Raw genomic sequence first — 24,335 nt, forward strand, 5'->3', positions numbered from 1 at the left:
TCAGTTTGTTTCGTGAATGAACAGAGTCATGGGAAGTTTTATGGTTTATTACCTAATGTGAAAAATGGACTGGACTTTGGATTAGCTCTGAGTTAGAGGACAGTTTGTGAAAGGATTAAAAATCTTGAAGGGTGACTGGGTGGCTCAGTCAACAAAGCGTCTGACTCTTGATCTTGGCTCAGGTCATGATCTCATGGTGTGAGATCCAGCCCGGTGTTGGGCTCTGTGCTGATGGTGTGGAGACTGGTTGGGATTCTCTCTCTCTCCCTCTCTGTCTCTGACCCTCCCCCACTTATGCTCACTCTCATTCTCTCTCTCTTGAAATAAATAAACAAAAATCTTGAGAAGTCTGGACGCTTATGTTGTGGGTGTGTGTGTGTGTGTGTGTGTGTGTGTGTGTGTTTATTCTGTGTATTTTATCCATATAACTTGTTTTACTTTGAATTAAAAAAGGACAAATGGGGAAACACTTTCATAGTTGGTGTTTTAATTAAAGGTGGATGGTTCAAAGCTATCATTTTCCTTTTCTTTGTTAGAACCCAATATTACAGACAATAAATTCTAAATAATTAAAAACATGTTTCATTCTCCATCTCACTTCACAAAATGAAAACTTTGCCTGCTCTCAGGGACACACACTCCTGAGAGTGAAATCAGTATTTAAGAAAGTAAAATAAAATATTAGTAGGTCTATATGAACTCTTTTGAGGCCTGTGTGAAAACATGGAGTAGAAAGTTAATAAAACTGATTTATTATTTGGCCCAGGAAACTAAACTATGTGACAAGTCCTGAATTCCAAACAAATTTTTTTATTATAGACAAGCTCACCTTCCTTTTGGAGTATGGAAAGTAGAATGTCTAAAGAAATTCATTCTCTTTAAACATTCTCTCAATCCTTTCTTAGAGTCAGATTTGTATATAAATATTACAATAGCTTCCTAAGAAGGCATTATATACATTAAGGAAACTTCATTTTATAAAGGAGATATTTTTGAAAAATTATAAAATCATCATATTTTAACAGGTCTTACTTACCTTTGTTTTTTGCAACCACCTTGTGGCAAATCTTCATTTACTAGAATGAGGTAATATTTTAAAATATTATATTGTGTTTTTTCAAGTTAGGTGGATTCTTTTTTAAAATATTAACTTATTGAGATAATTGTAGATTCATATGCATTTATAAGAAATAATACAGAGAGAACCCTGTACCCTCTACTCAATTTCTCCCAGTGGTAACATCTTACAAAACTATAGTACAATATCACAACCAGCATATTGACATTGATCCAGTCAAGATACAGATATATTCCATCTCCAAAAGAATTGCCTTTGTTGCTGTTCTATAGCCTCCCTCACATCTCCTCCTCCTCAGCCCTGGGGCGACCACTAATCTTTTCTCCATTTCTATAATTCACTTTGTGTCCGCTCTCTTTTTTTCTTTGTCCGCTTGCTAGAAGTTTGTCAATTTTATCGTCTTTTCAAAGACATAGCTCTTTGTTTCATTGACATTCTCTACTGTGTTTTTTTTGTTTGTTTTAATTTTATTGATTTCTGTTTTTATCTGTATTATGTCTTTTTTTCTACTTGTTTTATTGTTAGTTTGTTCTCCTTTTTCCAGATTCTTGGGGTGGAACATTGTGTTATTGATATGAGACTTTTCTTCTTTTGCAGTGTAGGTATTTAGTGCTGTAAATTTCTCTCAGCGTTGCTTTAGCTATGCCTTATGCATTTGGATATTTTGTGTTTTCATTTTCATTTAGTTCAGTTTATTGTTTTGATTTCCCTTGAGCCTTCCTTTTTGACCCATGGATTATTTAGAAGTGTGTTGTGTAGTTTCCAAGTGTTTGGAGATTTTCCTGTTATTCTCTGTTTTTGATTTCTAGTTTGATCCCATTGTGGTCTGAGAACATACTCTGTATGATTTCAGTTCTAAACTTGTTGAGATCTGTTTTATGGCCAGGGATGTGGTCTGCCTTGATATATACTCTGTGAACACTTGGAAAGAATGTGTATTCTGCCTTGTTGAGAGATCTATAAATGTCTATTAGATCTCTTGGTTGATGGTCTTGTTGAGTTCTTTTATCTCTTTGTTGCTTTTCTGTCTAGTTGTTCTATCAATGGAGAAAGGAGTTATTGACATTTTAAACTGTAATTGTGGATTTGTCTATTTCCTCTTTCAATTCTATCAATTTTTGCTTCACTTTTTTTTTTTTTTTTTGATGCATGCCCTTTTACGATAGCTGTGTTTTCTTGGTGGAATGACACTTTTGTCTTCATACAATGTCCCTCTTGGTCTCTGGTAAGTTTGTTTTCTCTGAAGTATACTTTATCTGGTATTAATATAGTTGGGGAAATGAGGGTGTCAATAGAAGTTCAGGTTCCCCAGCCAGCTGCTGCTGGCACCTAAGATGGGGCTCCTTGTTACTGATGGGTGGGATGGGAGTTGTAGGCCCCATGTGGTCTCCACTGACACCACAATGGGGTGGCCTCGTTGCGGGCTGACTTACTTGCTACTCACTACTCAGTCTTTCCTGACAGCACCCCAGAGGGGGGATGGAGGGATACCTTGTTACTGCCAGCAGGGGGTGGAAGTCCAGGCTCCCCAGTAACACTGGAAAGGCAAAGGCACTTGTCACAGAGCAGTGTGGGTGAATGTCCTGGCTCTCTACTTTGCTCTGAAACTATCTCTGGAGAGAGTGTAGGGTCACTTCCTTACAGCCCACCAAGGGTAGAAGACTAGGCGCTCCACTTGGCCTTTGAGGTGTCAGGATAAAACTGCAGCTTTTCTCCTGTGGTGTTTGGCTTAGATTGGGCTATTATTGTGTGCGAGTTTTCTGTCTCCTCAGGCTCCTCCTTTCCTTCTTCGCTATAGAGAGCAAGGTTTTCTGGAGGCCTTTTGTTTTTTTTTTTGGTCAGTGTCTCTTGGTGTTTCTGAGTTACCAGCTTCTCGCCTCCAAGTCCCAAATACACGAGGCAAAAAGAAAACGCAGAGAATTCACCACTGTGTTGTCCTTTGGGATCTGAGGTCCCTAGCTGGTCTGCCTTCTGCTCTTCACATTTCAGAATTTTATCTTATGTTCATTTTATGTATAATGTCTAGGGTTTTTCGTACTACTTACTGAAAGAAATAGAGAAAAGTATATCTACCCCATCATGCCAGAAGTAGAAGTTCCAGAATGCTTCTTTTCAAAAACATCTAATTTATGGGTGCATGTTTACTTAAAAATGGAATAAATGTGAATATTGAAATTATGAAGATTTGCATATTCTGACTTTAACCAGTCAGTATCTGTAACAAGAACGTTAAGTACTTTCAGTAAAATACATCGTTTTCTTTCACATTGTAAATGATCACTTGCCCAGGAAAAATTACTAACATCTTGTTTTTACTAAATGTGCCATTTTGTTTTGGATGCAATCGTTGCTTTTGGAGTAATAGGCATTGAACATCAAAACTCCTCTTCTGTTTTAAGCACACTATGATTTTACTGTCTCTCTATGGTGAAGAACACTTGTAACTGTAACTAAGGAGGCAGAGAAAGTCATAAAAGATGTTAAACATTTCCTTATCCTCAGTTGGAATGACTGAAGAGCAATTTAAAAGTTCATGAATTAGCACATTCTACTCAAACTTGCTCCTGGTTAAATTGGCCATATGTGTAGAGTAAAATATCTGTAGAAGCTAAAGTTTATATGATGCTTATGTTCCTGAAAAGATGATCCCAATAAAAAGGCTAAGTCTGCACAAAAGAAAACAAAAACCGTATTTGTTCAAATAAAAATTTACGAGGGGTGATTTGCAATGTTCATGTTTGATAAGTGAAGTCAAATTTCTCTGAATCAAATTTTTAGTTCTGAATGTTGGGCACAGCTTTCCCAGTGTTTTCTAGGATTGACGTACAAGAAAATAACTATTGAATTGGAAAAAAACAAACAACCCAGCCAAAAAATAAAGCAAAACAAAATGTGAATGGTGCCTGGCTGTTTCTGGGGAATGAATGGGAAGAAGTTAATTTTCCTACCATGCTCACTTAGATGACTCATCGGCTTCCATTTCATTCTCCCTTTTGGGTACGTGAGATTTTTATGGCTCACTTTTAGTGTAGCTACTTTTAACTCAGAATCTGTATTGTGTTTGCTTGATAACTAAATTATGGTATGTCTTCCAATCCAAAAAAATCAGTTTTTGTTTGTTCTCTCATTTCATAAGTATTATTAAAATAAATGTGAGAATTGAACTATGAATATTATCCAGAAATCTCTAAAACTATATTCCAGACTGTTCACTGAGCAACTCTGTACTGTAAATATGTTAGGAAATAATAAACTCATAGTTTTCAGAAATAAGACTTATTTTTGATGCTGATATGAGTTCTTACGATAGATATTTTCTGTATCCCCCATTTCAAGTTAACCTGCCAGTGTATCATTTTATATGTTATTTAAAATCATAATTATCAGTAATCTCTAGGTGTTTTTATGCCTAATACAAACATCCTTCTATTTCTAATGTTCAGTCCCTAATGTTTTATTGCAAAACATAAAAAGGTTTGTTTTCCTTATTTCCTTAAAGGAATGATTCTAGAGAATAAGTATTTACAACCAAAAATTAAAGATTTGAGGTTTACAAAGGATTGTGTTATTGGGAGTTTGTCACCTAGGTAAATTGTTAGGTTTTTCATCTCATTTGATTTAAGATGAATGGATAAAGGAGATGTGGTGTATATATATATATATATATATATATATATATATATACACACACACACACACACGTGTATATATATATATATATATATACACACACACACACACACACACACACACACACACAATGGAGTACTACTTGGAGATCCAAAAGAATGAAATCTTGCCATTGACAACAATGTGAATGGAACTAGAGTGTATTATGCTAAGCGAAGTAAGTCAGTCAGTCAGACAAAGACAAATAGCGTATGATTTCACTCATATGTGGAATTTAAGAAATAAAACAGATGAACACAGGGGAAGAGAAGGAAAAATAAGGTAAAAACAGAGAGGGAGGCAAACCATAACAGACTCTTAAAGACAGAGAACAATCTGAGGGTTTCTTGAGGGGGAAGGTCGGGGGTGGGGGGAGATGGGCTAAATAGGTGATGGGCATTAAGGAGGACACTTGTTGGGATGAGCCCTGGGTGTCATATGTAAATGATGAATCACTTCTGGGTTCTACTCTGGAAGCCAATACTACACTGCATGTTAATTAACTTGAAATAAATAAATAAATAAATAAATAAATAAATAAATAGAATCTCTAAGCCCCTAGGAGAAAACAGAAATGCAAAGTTTTGGACCCTATTATTGTTAATAAATCTACAAAACCCACAATACTCAGTATTCTCATTCTGGAAAATAGATGAGCACCTGCAGAAAATTGCAGTTGACTACAGATACATTTATAAATTTTTTGACACCTCCCTTTAAAAGGTACAGATTAATTCCTCTCCCCCTGAGTGAGACTTGGTGGCTTGCTTTTTAGCTAATGGAATATGATGGGAATGACCATGAGTGACATCTGAGAGTAGATCATAAAAGGCATGGTGGCTTTCTCCTTGCTTTCTCTCTGGACTCACTCATCTGGTGGGAGCCAATTGTCATGTTGTAAAGACACTTAAGCACCCATAGAGAACCGTAGGGTGAGGAACTAATGTTTCCTCTCAGCCGTTGAGAAACTTAAGCCCTCTGCCAATACCTGTGTGAGTGGACCACCTTGGCAGTGGATCCTCTAGTCCCAATCAAGTCTAGGTAACCACATCTGTAGCTGAAGTCTTGGCTGAAACCTCATTAGAGACTGAGTCCAAAACCACCTAGCTAAGCTTATCCCAAGCTGTGAGATAATTAATGCTTGTTGTAAGCCACAGAGTTTTGGGTCAATTTGTTATACAGCTAGAGATGACAAATACAGATTTTTTTGCTCCTTAAATTCTGTTCTTTTGGAATCACTCTCAGTACCAAACGAATTGTATCATGTTAGATGGAGCGTGACTTTGTTATTGAGTTTTCTGGAAATTAATTGTGGTTTAAAGAGATATGTGTGGGTGCCAAGTTGACAGAGGTAGATTTTGCTGGCTTTGTAATGTGTCAGCTTAGCTGTTTAAACTGCATTTCCCAGAATCCCCACTCCCTTTATGTTTCTGGTTAGGGTGACACACAAGACATGCTTTCATGAGTGTTGGAGGGCAGAAGTAAGGCAGAAGCCATTTTGTTTTTTACACTCAGATGGTCAAGGCAGGTGCTTTTGTATCTCACACGCATTGTTGGCTCTCTATTGGCTCATCTCATTGTGGGGGATAGCAGCCAGGCCTGCAGCAGATTCATATTTTCCTGGCTTCTTCTTTAACTTCTCTGATTCCTGGGCTAAGTGTGTTTAGGTCCATGATAAAGAATGCCAGTTTCTGTGGGACACCTACAACATGAAGGCTGGAGGCCCCGAGAACTCACATGCATTCTACTGTGTCCTCATGGTTTTAGCTCATGCTCATGGTTCCAAGTTCTTCCTACTCTCTCCCTCTCTTTATATTCATCTCTTTTTAACTGCCTGACCTGCAGATTTCTAGCTCCAGCATCAGACCAAAAAAAAAAAGGCCTTCTAGAAACTATTTAGTCACCTCCCACAACTGTTTAGTCAAATCCTTGTAACAAGTACTTACTTATTCTATCTTTACTTCTATTTCTCTATATATCCTAATCTCTTATAGTTCTGCTTCTCTGATTGAAACTTGACTAATAGAATGATCTTCACCATTATCTTGTACCTTCAAGTATGTTGGTTGTCAAACCCATTAAAGTTAGTGCAAGAACCACAAAGCATCCCTGGGAAACACAAGGATTACCAGTCCACCACCTCCAGAAATAAATTCTGACTCACTGAGTCTGATGTGCAGCATAAAGATCTACATTTTATATATGCATCAGATTCAGGTTGTCCAAACAATAGAATCTGAACAAACAATTATGAATATTTGATCATATTTAAAATATATTTCATTGAAATAAGGTTTTCCAATAGTAGAATTTCCTCTCCATTACTGGTGGTGCTAAAGCCAAATCTAGATGAACTCATCCAAGAAGAATTTATTATTCACTTGCTGTATGTTAGAAGCATGTTTCAGGGTGGGAATCAGTATCAGTGTATCTGATGAAAGATATCTTGTAGAAAGTTTGACTCAGATAAAAGACTATTTCAGATAGCTGGCTATCAAAACTTTAATTTTCAACTGTATCAGTATATAATGAAAGGTTATATCATGGCTTAAAAAATGTAATGGGAATATTGTTCTGTTTGTATTTTGTTCATTTCTACAGCTGGATTCTGGTGGCACCATTACCATGGAGGAGCAGATTGTCCTTGTCCTGAAAGCTAAAGTACAATGTGAGCTCAACATCACAGCTCAGCCCCAGGGAGGAGGTAAAGGTGCTGAAAACATCGTGTCTCCTTGTGTCCCTACCTCAGTCCTCCCAAAGACTTCAAATTCCCCTTTGGAGTTGGTAGTAGGGAGTTCCTCATCACTCATTGCATGTTTCTATGTGGAAGGGCGTGGTAGCAGAATCGTGTTCTTCTCATCTCCTTCACTATAAGCTCTTCCCTTCCAATGGACGGAGTGACTTGCCTGATTTCTGAATTTAAGAATAGCCTCTGAGCATGTGCACATTGGTTTCTTTCTCAGGCCTCTCTTTGGGATCTGTTTGCCTGCAGAGAGCGTGCTCGCTGGTCTGCCCTTAACCAGCTAGTAAGCTTGGAGGGGCAGGCTCTGTTCTGGTGGGTATTGCTTGCAGTTTTAGGTAGTACGTATAAAGATCAGAAGAACAAACAAGCAGGCCCTTTTATATGTACCTAGGCCCTGTTCTCAAAAAACATTTTCTCCTTAATAAGGTGATATTTAATTTCCATCTGCCTGACTCTTTATGCAATTTCTCAATTAGTTCCAAATTCAAGTGGGAAACTGAAAAAACAGATCTACAACACTACAGGTGAGCTTCCAGTGGCTTTGACGCTCTTGGATTGCTCTACTGTTGGAGCTGTACAGGAACTATGGCTCGTGGTGGTCCTCACAGCCTGGTGGTCACTCATAGTTTGCACTGGGGCCATTGAGAAAAGCTGTTTATTGGAATATTTGGAGGAGTGGGAAAACTATAATGTTTTATATGGGAAAATGCCTTGCCTTAATAGTTGAATATATTTAAAGAGTCTTTTTTTTTTAATCAAGGGAGCTGCAGTTTACTGAGCTTCCCTAAATTCCCAACATTCTGAATGCAGCAGGTAATACCTTTAAAGCTATGCCCTATAGTGAAATATCTGGTTTGATCTACTTCATTCTAGTCTCCAAATATTTAAGAAAGTTTAAAGTTTATCAATAACTTCTCCTGCTTGAATAATATAAGCAATTTGAAATACTTTGATTGCTTCCAAATTGTATGCTATTGTCATATAATTTTTAAAACTTTTTTTTATGTTTTTATTTTATTTTTGAGAGAGAGACAGAGTGTGAATGGGGGAGGGGCAGAGAAGGAGGGAGACACAGAATCTGAAGCAGGCTCCAGGCTCTGAGCTGTCGGCACAAATCCTGATGCGGGACTCAGACTCACAGACTGTGAGATCATGACCTGAGCTGAAGTCGGCTGCTTAACTGACTGAGCCACCCAGGCGCCCCATATTGTCATATTATCTTATGTTAATAAAGTCATATGATTTTATATTAATTGTATATTATATTTTTTGTTCAAGCTGAAATATGTCTTACAAAATTTCTTTCTGTTAGAACTTGCTTGCAGCAAATGCTCTCAGTTTTTGTTTGTCTGAAAAGGTGTTTATTTCAGTCTCAATCTTCAAAGATACACTTTTTCTGGACATGTGACCCTTGTTTGGGAATTATTTACTTTTAGCACCTGAATACTATTTCATTTTCCCCCTAGCTTCCACTGTTATTGGTGACAAATCAGTTTTTGGTCTTTGATGATGGTTAGTTTTTCCTCTCCGGCTCCTTTTAAGAGCTTCTATTTGACTTTGATGTTCTACAGTTTTATTCTGTATCTACCTGTGGATTAATTTGATTTCTAGCATCCGAGGGTCTGTGTCTTTATTCAGTGGTGGGAATATTTTGCTATTTTGTCTTTTAAACTTTGTTCTCCCCCGTTCTCCTATTGTGTCCATCTGGAACTTTATTTAGACAAACGTAGGACCTTCTTATGCTACTCTTTGTGTCTTCATGTCTTGTGTATTTACCTTTTCTTTGTTTCTCTATTGCTATTTTGGGAATTTCTTCAGATATGTTTTCCAGTGTGCTGACTCTTTGTTCAACTTTGTCTAATGGCTGTTTAATCCATCTACTAAGTTAATTTTGATTATCCATTTTTCGCATTCTAGAATCTTCATATTTAATTTTGATAGTCTTTTTATCTTCAATATCTTTTCAACTTATTCTTTTTTTCTTAAACATATTTTATATTCTGCATTTGATAATTCTAATATCCATAGACTTTGCTTGTCAATGCGTATTATCATACATGGTGGCTTTATTTCCTGTGTGTCCAATGATTTATGATAAAGAACTCATGAGGTCCTCATTTAAAGTACATTTTTCCAGAGACAATTTCTGTCTGCTTCTGTGAGGTGCCTATTGACCCACCTACATCTATTTTAAAATAAATTTAGGCTACACATGTGTGTGAGCTTGTGGTTAGAAATTTTCAAAGATTTTTTTTCTATAGTTTTCTATTCTTTTTTTTTATTATTATAATAGTTTTCTATTCGAATTCTAAATGGAGCCAGGAGCCAATCTCTTTCTGAAGGAAAGCTTTGTTTCTTGTTCCTTCACTAAAGGGGTCATTTTTTTTGGGGGGGGATCCTGTTATACAGGGGTTTTCTGTTCAATTTTTTGACTACATCAGGCTTCAGGCTCATCTTTTGTTACCTGAACACAATCATAATCCAAGCTGTAAGCCAGCAAATCCGTAGAGGCCTCCAGGGTAAAGCCCCAAATGCAATGCCTGCTGAGCCTATGGAATAATTTCTAGCCTCAGTGTTATTCCATTCATTTATAAATTTTTTTGACATTTATTTATTTTTGAGAGACAGAGAGAGGCAGACTGCAAGTGGGGGAGGGGCAGAGAGAGAGGGAGACACAGAATCCAAAGCAGGCTCTGAGCTGACAGCACAGACCCGGACGCAGGGCTCGAACCCACAAACCGTGAGATCATGAGCTGAGCCGATATTGGATGCTTAACCGACTGAGCCACCTAGGTGCCCCTTATTCCATTCATTTATAGCTAGCAAAACTGTGTTTTAAGAAAGCAAGTTTTTGTATTAATCCAGTCTTTGTAGTTGCCTTGTACTAGAAAGGAGCTCTCTGACACTAAAAGTGTCCGAAAAGAGATTTATTCATGCCACCTGTGAAGAACACTGATTCTGATATCTCAAACATGCGGGGCTACTAACAAGAAGTGACATCACCATAAAGGGAATTATAAAGATTATTATCTATCAAGGCTAAATGAGCTATTTTCTATGGAGTCTCATGAAATTTTGAGCTGGAAGATGGAGACTAGCTAGTCCAACATTGTTGTCTTCAGTGTCTCTTTAAGAGTTCGAGAAATATATTATGTGCTTATCGTGTATTGCTTCTGTAGTAAGCACTGGAAACAATGAATTGTTTCTGTCCTTGCCCCATGATGATGTCCTTGCCCCATGAGATGATGACCTAGTAAGGGAGGTAGACATCTTTCAGTATGGTGTGTGAGTTTAACAACAGAAGCATCCCAACTACAGAACCAGTGAAAAAGTATCTTAATTGATTGGGGATGAATGGAGGAGGCTTCCTGGAGGAATAATCATCTCATTTTAAGAGTAAAGGAGCAGGAACTAGATGTGTAGAGGAGGAGAGTAAAAGGACATTCCTGGCAGAGGGAATAGGATGGGCAAAGGCAAGCAAGTATGAATTGGTGACATATCACGTGAGTGACACATAAAAAGAATAAATGATCTGGATATAAACTTATGTAACATCTAAAATTTCTGAAAGTGTGAATCATGTGAAACATGTAGATGAATAAATATCAGAAGAGAAAAGATCCTTTCTTTGAGACCTTTTCCCATACAAATAGGATAGAATTAAATCTGGTCAAACTTTGATTTACTTTTCAGTGAAAAATTATGTGTAATTATATGTAAATTGACTCAAAATTTCTTCAATTTGTGTGTAAAAAACTAGAATGACATTTTGAATTCACTGGCTAATTTAAAAAATTTCCATTTTTAAATTCTCTTAAAGTTGAGAGATGCATATCAAAATATTTAGGAGTGAGGTGTTATGCTGTCTGCAATTTACTTTAAAAAGCCCACAGCAAAAAATAAATTCGATGAAATAAATATGGTAAAATATTAACAGATCAGTTCTAGGTAATGTATATATGCAATATTCCCTGTTTTATTTATGAAAAAAATTGTGTAATAAAAGGAAACATTTTCCCATGTCTATGAAAGAAAAGGAAAAGTAAATGCAAATACCTAGTTATAAAATGATTCAAGTAGTTAAAAACAAAACTCAAAATATTAATGGTCCTGGTTCGATTTCACAAATGTGGGGTTATATTGTGTTATGGGTAACTGTAGAACTGAAAAGAGACAAAGTTGGAGTCTCCAAATTTTAGATTGTTCTGTGTAAATATCACAGTTTGAGGAGCTTCACTAATAAGTAGTTTGTCCTGGCATACAGAAAAGATTACGAGGAATGTAATTAATGGTGTAATTTGTAAAGTGAGTCATCAGGCAATTAATTAGTTTCTTGCTAACTAATGAAAGTATTTACTCACATGAAATGTGAAATGATGATCAAAGAGGAGATGTTAATTAAGATCTCTCTGTATTATCTTTGTGAGGTCATGGCTTCCCCAATCCTTTCAACCTTTGTGAATATTTATTATTATCTTTGTCAAAGGGCCACCAGAGAGATGAACATAATCTACAGAAACATTATTTTTGGGGAATGTTGGTTTTCTGAATTTTTGGGGGTATGTGTATATGTGTGTCGGGTAGTATCTTGCAGGGAACTAGAAAAGTGTCCCCTTTAGAGCATGAAGAAAATGTCAGCAGATTTGGCTCTATAGCAGTTTAAAAACTACATAATTATAGAATAAACTGGTCATTGGATTTTAAACTTATAGTAAGACCTTATTCCATCATGTGACCAATTCTTGCCAGAAAATATCAAATGACATTGCAGCATACATTTTATAGGGACAACTTGTTACCAGAACACAGAAACGCACAAGAAATGTTTGTCCACGTCCAATTTATGTAGATTGCACAATAGATATCCAGTGAAGGATCAGACAGTCCAGATAAATAAGGATGCATGACTCGTTAAAGACAAAGTGAATGGATGGGAAGCCATGTGGAATGTTATCAAAATACAGAAGAGTGCTTAGGGTAAAGTTGATGAAACAGACTGATTCATTGCACTCTGCTTACACAAGAAAGGAAAACAAAATGCAGGTAATGGTAGAAAGAAGCCGGTGAAGCTGTGCACCAGAAGCAGGAGCCAGTGTGATGGGTTCCTGGGTTGCTTGTGACATGTAAAGGCCAGGCTTTTATTATGTGAACAAAGTGAGGCTGTTTCCAAGAAAACGTTCTCTTTTATAGGAACAGTGTGGGCGAGGGAAGACATTTTCTTTTTCTTCTTGCTTCAGCGGTCCCCAAAGCAAATCAAGTCATTTGTTTCCATGTGATATGGAGGACACTAAGAAGATAATTTCAGGTTTATGCTGGATTCTTTTTTGTACAGATCAGTGTTTGCATGACTATTCAAAACTGAACAAACAAGTTGACATCATGAACATTAGCTAGAACAAAATTCCTCAGCTACAGTTAGTGCAACTGGTAACTGAAAGATTGAGAGAGTTATAATGGATAGTACCTATAGTAGCAGAATAAGGGTGCCCAAAGATGTCCATACCCTAATATCTGGTGTTATGCCTGTGTGTGCTATGTTACATGGCACAGGGGCATTGCAGGTGGGATTATGGTTACGGGCCTTAAAAATAGGGAGATTATCCTGGATTATCTGGATGGGCTCAATGTAATCTCATGGCTTCTTCAAAGTGGCAGGAGAAGGTGGGCAAATAAGTAAGGGAAAAGAAGAGTGGAGGAGACACTTGAAATGTGAGAAGAGTTTGACCTGCCTCCTGACTTTGAAGATGGAGGAAGGGGTCATGACCAAGGAATGCAAGTGGCTGCTAGAAGCTGATAGCCAGCAAGGAAAGGGGGAGCTCAGTCCTAGTTGAACTCACTGGGCTTCTGACTTCAAGAAATAGTGAGATAGTAAGTTTGGGTTATTTGAAGCCATTACGCTTGTGGTAATTTATTTTGGTAGCAATAGAAAAATGAATACAGCACTCATTAAAAGTACTCTTATTTTGAAACGGAGGATATGTTCTCTTCTTGGAAGTTCCCACACGGGTAATGGAGAGGAGTCCTGAAGAACACAGTGTTGGCACTGACTGACTTTATCAAGTCCATGTCAAGTGCTGGGTGGCTAATGCGTGGAATAAAACAGAATTCCCCACCTTCAGGGTCCCTGTGGTTTCAGAAACCAATACTAAAATAACACTTCATATTGGAAAGCAATGACAGCTCAGGTAAAAATATAGCAGAAAGGGGGTAAGGAGTGTTTTGAATGTAATTCTAAATGGGGAAAGTTTACTCAGAAGTAACAATGTGAGTAAAAGTCTGTAGGATGGAGGGTGCTAAGTGCTGAGGCCATGGGGGAATTGAACTGAGAGGAGAGCAGGAGGACTTTAGCTGAGATAAATAAATAGTGGGATCTTGAGGGGCTTTCAAACATTTATAATGTCTTTGTAAGTCTTTAATGTCTTTATAAGACTTGGCTTCTGCTGGGAGTGAGATGGGAAGCCTTTTGGAAGATTTTGGCCTGTTTTGTGAATAACTGAAAGGAGAGGAAGAACGAATCTGGAAGCCAGATTTAAGTTTCAATGAAAAATTTCTTCAATTTATGTGTAAAAAACTAGAATGGCATTTTGAATTCACTAGCTAATTTAAGAAATTTCAATTTTTAAATTCTCTTAAAGTTTGAGATGCATATTAAAATATTTAGGAGTCAGCTGTTATGCTGTCTGCAATTTACATTAAAATACTGTAGCAAAAAATAAATTAGATGAAATAAATACGGTAAACTATTAGCAAGTGTCAATTCTAGGTGATGTATATATGTATGTATGTATACACACACACACACACTCACATATATACACTATTGTCTGCTTTACTTATGAAAAAAATTGTAATAGAAAGAGAACAAGCATTTTCCTCATGTGTATGAAGGAAAAGAAAATGGACATGCAAAAACCTAGTTATAAAATGATTCAAATAGTTAAAAGCAAAACTCCAAATATTGATCCCAGTTTGACTTCACTAATGTGTGGTTATATTGTGTTGTGGGTAACTATAGAACTGAAAAGAGAAAGTTGGAGTCTCCAAATTTCATTTCATTTTTTTTTAAGTTTATTTATTTATTTTGAGAGAGAGAGAAAGACGCAGAGAAAGAGGGAGAGAGAGAATCCCAAGCAGGCTCCACACTGTTAGCACAAACTGACATAGGACTTGATCTCACCAACTGTAAGATCATGACGTGAACCAAAATCTAGAGTTGGACGCTTGACTGACTGAGTCATGCAGGTGCCCCAGGAGTTTCCAAGTTTTAGGTTGTTCTGTGTAAATATCATGGCTTGACAAGTTTAGACCATGGGTGTGACAATGGAGATTGTGAGAAGTGATTGGGTTCTGGATACATTTTGTCCATTCAATCCCCTACCCACCCCCCCCCCCCCCCCCGCCCCACTCTGTATCTTTATACTTGATTCTTGAAGAAAGTAGATTTTGTGAGAATTTTGTTTAAGATGAGTGTTAGACTTAAACAAATGTCTAGAATTATTGGTAAAAAAAAAAAAGGATCACTGGTAAAAAGGCAAATCCAAATCTTGGAGCTTATCTGTGAAGCTCAATCTGTTTCATATATCATATTTTTTAGCATCAATTTTTTTAAAATCTAGAGTAAAAAAATGTAGCTACAACTATAGAAGCTGTTCACAATGAATTCCAATGTTTCTTATATATAGTAATTGCTATAACTCATATATAGTGGAATCACTAAAATATTTTTAATTTATGCAAACCAAATGTTCTTATTAGTGGACCTTTAAGGAGGCTGTGTGGATGAATCTTAGGACATTTGCACCTAGTTTCACAACTACTAATTTGTTTTACATTTTGCTGCAGGTATTTTGAGTGCATTTAGTGTCTGGTTCCAATTGCATTTTTATTTGCTTTTTAATTTTTTCCTTTATTAGAGGGAAATTGTTTCCCAGAATGGGATGGACTCATTTGTTGGCCCAGAGGAACAGTGGGGAAAATATTGGCTGTCCCATGCCCTCCTTATATTTATGACTTCAATCATAAAGGTATTGAATTTTTCTGCAATGATTAATTTGGAATAGAAATGTACTTTTCCCCCTAATGGATGCCAAGGGAACTGAGCAATCTCAATGTTTTTCTTCGTGTCTTTACAGGAGTTGCTTTCCGACACTGTAACCCCAATGGGACATGGGATTTTATGTACAGTTTAAATAAAACATGGTCTAATTATTCAGAGTGCCTTCGCTTTCTGCAGCCAGATATCAGCATAGGAAAGGTAATGATATTGGGGTGTCTGGGTGGCTCAGTCGGTTAGGGATCTGATGATTTCGGCTCAGGTCATGATCTCACGCTTTTTAAGTTTGAGCCCTGTGTCTGGCTCCACACTGTCAGTGTGCTTGGGATCCTCTCTGTCTGCTCCTCCCATCCTATCAAAATAAGTAAACTTAAAAAAAAACGGGAAAGGTAATCATATTTTTGTATTTGCAACCCCCTAAGGGAAAACAGAATATTTTTATGCAGTTCTTGGTTGTCAACTACTATATTTTTTATTTTTATTTTATTTATTTATTTATATATTATATATTTATTATATATTATATATATTATATATATTATATATATTTATATATTTATTTATATATTTATATATATCTATATATATTTATATATATATTTATATTTATTTATATTTATTTATATTTATTTATATATATAAATAATATTTATATATTATTTATATATTTATATATTTATTTATATATTATTTTATTTTATTTTATATTTATTTATATTTATTTAATTTTTATTCTGGGACACAAAGATTATAAAAGGTAAAAGTAAGTTTGGAATATTTTTAGATATCTAGTTAAGGAAAGGTGTAGGACCTAAAACATTCTGTATTTTCTTTAGGCTAGAGTTATCTGGCTGAGATACAGGCATATATACTAATAAATATGTGTCGGTGTCTATTATGTTATAGCACATTATGTTTATATTATATTGTATTATGCTATATTACATTATATTATGTGTAAAAATTGAGATAGGTAGTCAGCAGCAGGATTCATGACTTGTTTTGTTACCTATGAATGGTTCCATCTCATTTCACTCTATATTCCTGAAGGAGATTTGTATTTTTAAGATGTATTTTTCATTTCATAAGATTAGCCAGTAGATGATTTCATTAGTATATGAAAGATTAGAGTTGTAGAATTACGGAGCAGCAAGGGCATCCTATAGGTCTTCCAGACGACACCTTAATTTTACACGTGAGTCAACTCAGAAGCAGAGACTTTGGGTGTTAGATTGACCCAGCTCGCTGATGACAGGATCTAAAGTGGAATCCTGTTCTCCAGATTTCTCATCAGTGCTGTTTACAGTATAGCAATCATATGTAAACTTTGGAAACTTCTAGATAATCAATTTTAAGTGATATATATGCTGTAAAAGTCATGCTTAAATTCCTATCACTCAGCCCTCGTAAGTAAAATTCTTGACGTATACGCATATGATGTTAGGAGTGAATATGATAAATGGATGTATAAATTATTTCTATGGTGACCTGAGAACAGTCTATAATACATAAACTGCCAGCATTAGACATTTTTCTTTATGCTTCATTTTTTGTTTTTGTTTTTTTTTTAGTCGGGGGTGGTGAGTAGGGAGAGCAGTAAGGGAAGCGGTGAGTTGAAGATGTCTTTGATTTTGCACTACTAGGATTTCCTTTCTTAACTTTCTTCTTTTCTGACACATAGTGCTATCACCTTAATGAACTCTAGTAAGTTGCTGAAAGAACTTCAGCTTTATATTTCATTGTTGACAAGCTTCTTGCATAAAATTAGTCAATGTGAGGAGATGATGTATTCCACTATGGAGCTAAAACTAACAATGAGTTAATATTAAATGCTTCAAAATAATTTTAATTTCATTGACACAAGTAAATAGTATTTACTGTGATGAATTTATTTGTGCATTAAATGATGATGCAAATATTCCACAGCTTTTAAATGGCCATTCAGTTAAATCATGGTTTTGTTTACACTGAACTCTACTCTTACAACCACTCTTTGTGATTACTATATATTCCAACAATCAAAGTAGCCAAGGATGGTAATACACCCAACTATGTACTAGTTCATGTGAAAATGATCTAAACATTAACTGAGGAGCACTTGGGTGGCTCGGTCAGGTAAGCATCCAACTCTTGATTTTGGCTTAGGGAGTGATCTCCAATGTTTGTGAGTTCGAGCCTCATGTTGTGCTCTGCACTGACAGTGGGGAGCCTGCTTGGGATTCTGTCTCCCTGTCTCTCTGTTCCACCCTGATTGCTATCTCTCTCAAAATAAATAAAAAATAAGCTTAAAAATTAACTAAAAATTTTGATGAATTTTGTTAGCATAAATAATTTAACTCCTTAATTAAAAATATAAAGAGTGTTTTCGATTGTTTACAACCTTTAAGCAATAATTTGAGAAAACTTAAGAAAACTAAATATCCCCTACTAAGAAAACTGGATATCTCCTGAAGTTTTGATATACTCTAGGGCAAAGTGATATTACTTATTTATGGGGTATTAATTCTTAATGGTTGTAAGGAGAGCTTTTGTATAAGGAATAAGAAGTAAAAACCAAAAGAGTGTGCATTAAGAATAAACATTTTTATTGAGGAAAATAAGATGAAGATATTTTACACATCTATTGTTTTGTTCCTTAAATAATTTCCTTATTGTTGGCTTGACAAAATGAGACAGTTTCTATTAGTAAAAAGATGGGAAGGAACTCTTATGATAAGCCATAAGGTTATTAAATTTTTGAGAGTATTGTACTTAAAATAGTAGTATACTCTAAAAATTACCATATAATACATCTCATTTCTAAAGGCTAAATGAACTTCTGGAAAGCAATTTATATGAAGCAATGTATATGAAAAACACTTCAAAGTGGTCATAAGCTTTCATCTTATAATGTTATATCTAAGGTTCGAGTATAAAGATTTGGACTGGGGGGAATTGAATGGACAAAATGTTCATTGAACCACTAATTATTATAGTGAATATTCTGAAGAATATAAGTTTTCAGTGAAGCACCTTCCAGAGAAGGTTAAATAAGCTTATATAAATGTTTTTTGTAAAGACTTTGTGGCCTTAGGAAGTTCCTTTGCTATACAGTTCACAGAAAAAAAAACAGGTAATAAAGTTGTATGTATATTAAGAATGTAGATGTTCAAAACAATAGAATATGCTTCATAGAGATAGAATGAAAAGAAATACACAAAATACAATGCTTCTTTTTGGTTGGTAGGAATTTGGGAGATTTTTCCTCCCCTCTCTTTTATATTTTACACATTATCCAAATATTTTCTATAGAAGGTTTTAATATTTTATTAATTGATAATAAAATGTAGTAAACATTTTTAAAAAGGAACAAGGGGCAAAATCTTTTGTTTCCAGTTAGGATGTAGGAAGCTGTAGGATGTAGGAATAGATTGAATAAGATGCAAAATTGTTAATTTGTAATAACTCATGATGAGCTACGGATGCCAAGAACTCTAAATGATCCTAATTCTGCAAGTGGGAAAGCCCTTCCTATAAGAGACCTGTGACTGCTGTTTATCGCTGGGTTTGTAGCAGAGAGGAACAACCACACCATCGAAGGGGACAGAAAGAAAAGAGCCAGGCTTTTAAACCAACTTTTAACAGACAAGGGTTGGCACGAGGGCTTAGATTTCCAAGAAGTGAGCCACATTCATAGTGAGCTTTCACCCACCAACCAGTTGTTTCCCATGGGGCTTCACTGAGTGTGTGGAGGCCGTGTGCCAAAGGCTGGGGGTAGCACAAGTGGGCTAAAAGAAATCCCCCAAGAGTGTATAGGGCTCTCAGAATGAGAGGCAGCAGTTAGCCAAAGGCATAGGACAGAACAGAGGCCCCGTGGGGCCTTCACTAGATGCATAATTGTACAGCCCATATGCCAGGGAAGGGCAGGAGAGCAAAGCAAGATCGCTAGCAACTCAAAATGCTGACGGATGGTTCAAATAGCTGCACAAGTTCTGTGGCTTGGAAAATGTCAAGCGTGCTAAAATCCATATAATGGCCACTAGAGGCTGCTGGTGCTAAGATCTCCAGGTCTGCTGAAGGAGTCTTGATTCTGCTCTCGAAACCTAAAACCAGGATAAAAGGAATCACAAAAAACATAAAACAAAAAACTACAACAGAGCTCAACTCAGCTTAGCAACAGAGTAACTCAGCCTCCCTAAAGAGCCCTGACAGAGGAAAAGGCCTGCCCTTTTCAGGCTGTTACCATCATATACTTTAGTCCCTGTTACTCAGTTACTTACGGGGCCTGGAATGTAACACAAATTATAAGGCAGGAACCCAAAATCTCTAGTAAAAATAACAGCAGAAAAAACCCCAGATGATCCAGATGTTGGAATTTGCAGATGAGTACTTAATAATAACTATTAGAAATATGTTAGATGATTTAGTGAAAAAGGTACATAACAGATGGAAAAATCAGATAAATAAAAACTTTAAAAAATAACAAATTCTAAAATTGAAATATTCAGTTCAAAAATGAATGCATTTGATATTCAACAACATACTGGATACAGCATGGTAAAGGATCAATGCACTTAGGGGCGCCTGGGTGGCTCAATAGGTTAAGTGTCAGGCTCTTGATTTTGGCTCAGATCATGATCTCAGGGGATCATTACTTTGAGCTTCGAGTTGAGCTCTGTGCTGACAGTGTGGAGCCTGCTTGGGATTCTCTCTCTCTCCCTCTTTCTATTCCTCCTCCACTTGCACTCTCTCTCTCTCTCTCTCTCAAAATAAATAAGTAAACTTAAAAAAAAAAAGAAAATCTTAAAAGCAGAAAAAGAAAAATGGCACATTATATCCAAGGGAATAGCAATAAAAAAGATGCCTGCCTTTTAGTCAGAAACAATGGAGGCCAGAATACAGTGGGATAACATCTTTAAAGTGATCATATGCATTCAGATAAAAGTAAGAAAATGATACATTGCAGACAAAAAATATGAGAGAATCTTTCTCATACCTTCAGTATAGGAAATAATCAAGAAAGTTCTCTAGGGTAAAGAGAACTTTACCAGACGGGAGCATAGATAGGTAGGAAGGAATGAGGATAAAATGACAGACTAGGTAGGATAAAAATGACAGACTAGGGGTACCTGGGTAGCTCAGTTGGTTAGGCGTCTGACTTTGGCTCAGGTCATGATCTCACAGCTCATGAGTTTGAGCCTCATGTCGGGCTCTGTGCTGACAGCTCAGAGCCTGGAGCCTGCTTCAGATTCTGTGTCTCCCTCTCTCTGCCCCTCCCAAACTTGCTCTCTCTCTCTCCCAAAAATAAATAAACATTAAAAAATTTTTTTTTAAATGACAGACTAAATCAATAAACAAAACTATTCTTATTATTTATTGCTGTTTTATATCTAATCTTTATATCTGTATCTATAATTTAATTCATTTAAAAGTCTATTGACTGCTTAAGGCAAACATAATAGTCTCATATTAGGGTTTATAAATTATGTCGACAAAATCTAAAAGGGACATAGTCTGGGAAGCAAAATTGAGTATACAATTGGAAACTTTAGTTTGTGAGATAGTTCAATATTATGTAATGTAGGCTCTGATGAGTTCCAGATGCATAATTGCTAAAAAATAACACAAGTGCAGTTTTTTTTTTTTTAATTTTTTTTTTTCAACGTTTATTTATTTTTGGGACAGAGAGAGACAGAGCATGAACGGGGGAGGGGCAGAGAGAGAGGGAGACACAGAATCGGAAACAGGCTCCAGGCTCTGAGCCATCAGCCCAGAGCCTGACGCGGGGCTCGAACTCCCGGACCGCGAGATCGTGACCTGGCTGAAGTCGGACGCTTAACCGACTGCGCCACCCAGGCGCCCCACAAGTGCAGTTTTAAGAAATAATTGGACCCCCACTCCCCAAATGGAAGGTAAGGAAGTAGGTATAGAGGAACGAAGAAAAGGTAAGACATCCAGAATGCAAATACCAATGTGTTATATTTAAACCCAACTTTAGCAATGATTGTATTCAATGTAAATGAAGTAAACAGTCACTTAAAAGGCAGAATGGGTAATAAAAGTATGGCTTAATTATATACAATCTTAAAGAAATGTACTCTAAATAGAAAGATACAGATGAATGTGAAGATAATAGATTGGTTGATATCAAAAGGGGGGATAAGTTATATGCAGAGCATACCTTAAGCATAAGAGAGTTGGTGTGACTAACTAGACTTTTTTTTTTTAACCAAACAAAATTTTATTTGTTTTTAAAGGTTCTTTTCTCCTCACTCTGCATTTGACCTTGTAGCCTCCCAAATGGTTGACACATATCTATGGGTAAAGACCCAGCACAAATTCATGCTGAATGTGTTTATAGTCAGGGTTTTTTCAGACACATTTTTTTAATTTATTTTATTTTATTTTTTAAATTTATATCCAAATTAGTTAGCATATAGTGCAACAAGGATTTCAGGAGTAGGTCCCTTAATGCCCCTTACCCATTTAGCCCATCCCCCTCCCCAAATCCCTCCAGTAACCCTCTGTTTATTCTCCATATTTAAGAGTGTGACTAAGTAGACTTTAAGACAGTATTATCTATGTGGAAGGACATATAAGAATGATAAAAGAATCCATTTGCCAGGAGGAAATAACAATCCTAAATATGCATGCATCTAGGGGCTTCATAAAACAAAAATTGTCAAAGCTAAAGGGAGACATCATCAAATCCCATCATATTGGAATTTATAAAAATGCCATTCTGTCAGTAATTGGTAAAACAATTAGGTAAAAACTTCCATAGAATATCCTTCAAATAATTTGATTAAAATGGCATTTATAGAATACAATAGCCAAACACTACAAAATTCACATTCTTTTAAATTACACACCAAAGGTTCAAGTGTCAATAAATCTCAAGATTAAAATCATACAGAGTCTATTTTCTCAACACATACAGAGTCTATTTTCTCAACTAATTGAATTCAATTAAAATAAAATATGTAGACAGTTGACAGTATGTGTTGGAAATATGTGACCCATGGCAAAAGTTTAAACTGAATAATTATCAAAGCTGAATATATCAAAAATTGGGGGAAACAGTAAAAACAGAGCTTTTTTATAGCTTTCAATGCTTAATTAGAAAAGAAGAAAGGTAACCATTCAATAATCAAAAGTTCCACATTAAACTGTACACAGTAATACCTACAACAAAAGGAGACATCAAAATGGAATTCTACAAAATTTTCAAGTAACACCACAGCGTGGCAGGAAAAATAAAACAGAGAAATGAAAAATAGAACAGAAAACAAAAAAATAAAATAATGGACTTAGCCTTAACATATCAATATTATATTTGAAAAATGGTTTAAATATACCAATTAACAGAGATTGAAGAAATCTATTAAAAAACACGATCCAAATGTATGCTGTTTACAAAGTTTGGAACATTTCAAATATAATGCTATACATAGGTTACATACGTACCATACAATACTATTTGGCATAAGAAAGAACAAACTTGATATATGCAACAGCTTGAATGGATCTTGAGGTCATTACTCTGAGTGAAAAAACCAATCTCAAAAGGTCTCACACTGTATGATTCTATTTCTATAACATTCATGGAATTACAAAATTTTTTAAACTTAAAATTTTTTAAATATTTATTTTTGAGAGAGAGAGACAGAGCACGAGTTGGGGAGGGGCAGAGAGAGAGGGAGACACAGAATCTGAAGCAGGCTCTAGGCTCTAAGCTGTCAGCACAGAGCCTGAACGGGGGCTTGAACTCACAGACCGTGAGATCATGACCGGAGCCGAAGTCGGAGACTTAACCGACTGAGCCACCCAGACGCCCCTGAAATGACAAAATTATAAAGGTAGAAAACAGATTAATGGTTGCTAGGTGTCAGGGATGCTGGGGAAGAGGGGGGTAAATGTGACTCTAAGGGACCCCACTCTGTGGTGGTAGAATAGTTTTGTATCTTGATTGCATTGCTGGTTACAAAAATTTACATATGTGGTAAAATGATGTAGAATTATAAACACACACATTGCACCATGTCAAATTTCTGCCTTTGACATTTTAGTATAATTACGTTAAGATGTAACTACTGGGGGATATTGAGCGAAGGATACATTGGACGTTTTTTACTATCTTTTCCAGTTTTTGTGAATTTATAATCATTTAAAAAAATTAAAAAGGAATGGATCATTGATTCATGTAACAATATTGGTGAATATAAAAAACAGTATGTTGACAAAAACAGTATATACTATTTAATTCTTAGTCTAAGAACGGTCAAAAAATACATGAAGTACATGAACAGATGATGCCAATTTGTGATGACAGAAATTGGAACAGTAGTTACAAGGGGATGAATGGTGGGTGGGTTTCTGGACTCTCAAGGGGCACAGCACAGCTGGTTTGTCAAACCCATCAAACAGTTCATTTGAGATCTGTATTTTATGTAAATGACAGCTCAATAAAAACTTAAAGAAAGCTAGAAATAGTATTCCAAAAATGACATCATTTTTACCAGTTTCCTCTTAGAATAGCCATGTAATATGTGTTTTGTTTACTTCAAATATCACATTAGATATACAGCTCCACTAATTAAAGTGGACAGCACAAAAATTCATGAAGTAAATATTGCAACATTTAATTTTCCCTCAATTAAGCAAGAAATGTCAAAGATTATTATATCTTTAACTCTGACTTGAATTTAGGAAGTAAAAGAAAGATCAGATGGATAATCAATGTTCTGTAAATGGGATAACACATTGCCTGTCTGTAAACAGGGGAAGACATGATTCTTAAGTTTATGCACATC

The 24,335-nt window shown here is 35.9% G+C and overlaps 1 protein-coding gene across 1 annotated transcript in view; it reads left to right on the forward strand.

The window, feature by feature from the left end:
* PTH2R (parathyroid hormone 2 receptor) overlaps positions 1 to 24,335 on the forward strand; it is an 85,120-nt gene that overhangs the window by 17,888 nt on the left and 42,897 nt on the right. The window contains exons 2-4 of the mRNA XM_043577667.1: positions 7,349 to 7,451; positions 15,404 to 15,514; positions 15,623 to 15,744. Of these exons, the coding sequence (XP_043433602.1) occupies positions 7,349 to 7,451; positions 15,404 to 15,514; positions 15,623 to 15,744 (336 nt within the window). The remainder of the gene's footprint in view (positions 1 to 7,348; positions 7,452 to 15,403; positions 15,515 to 15,622; positions 15,745 to 24,335) is intronic.

The sequence above is a fragment of the Prionailurus bengalensis genome, chromosome C1 (genome assembly GCF_016509475.1).
Source record: "Prionailurus bengalensis isolate Pbe53 chromosome C1, Fcat_Pben_1.1_paternal_pri, whole genome shotgun sequence".
Lineage (NCBI taxonomy): Eukaryota > Metazoa > Chordata > Mammalia > Carnivora > Felidae > Prionailurus > Prionailurus bengalensis.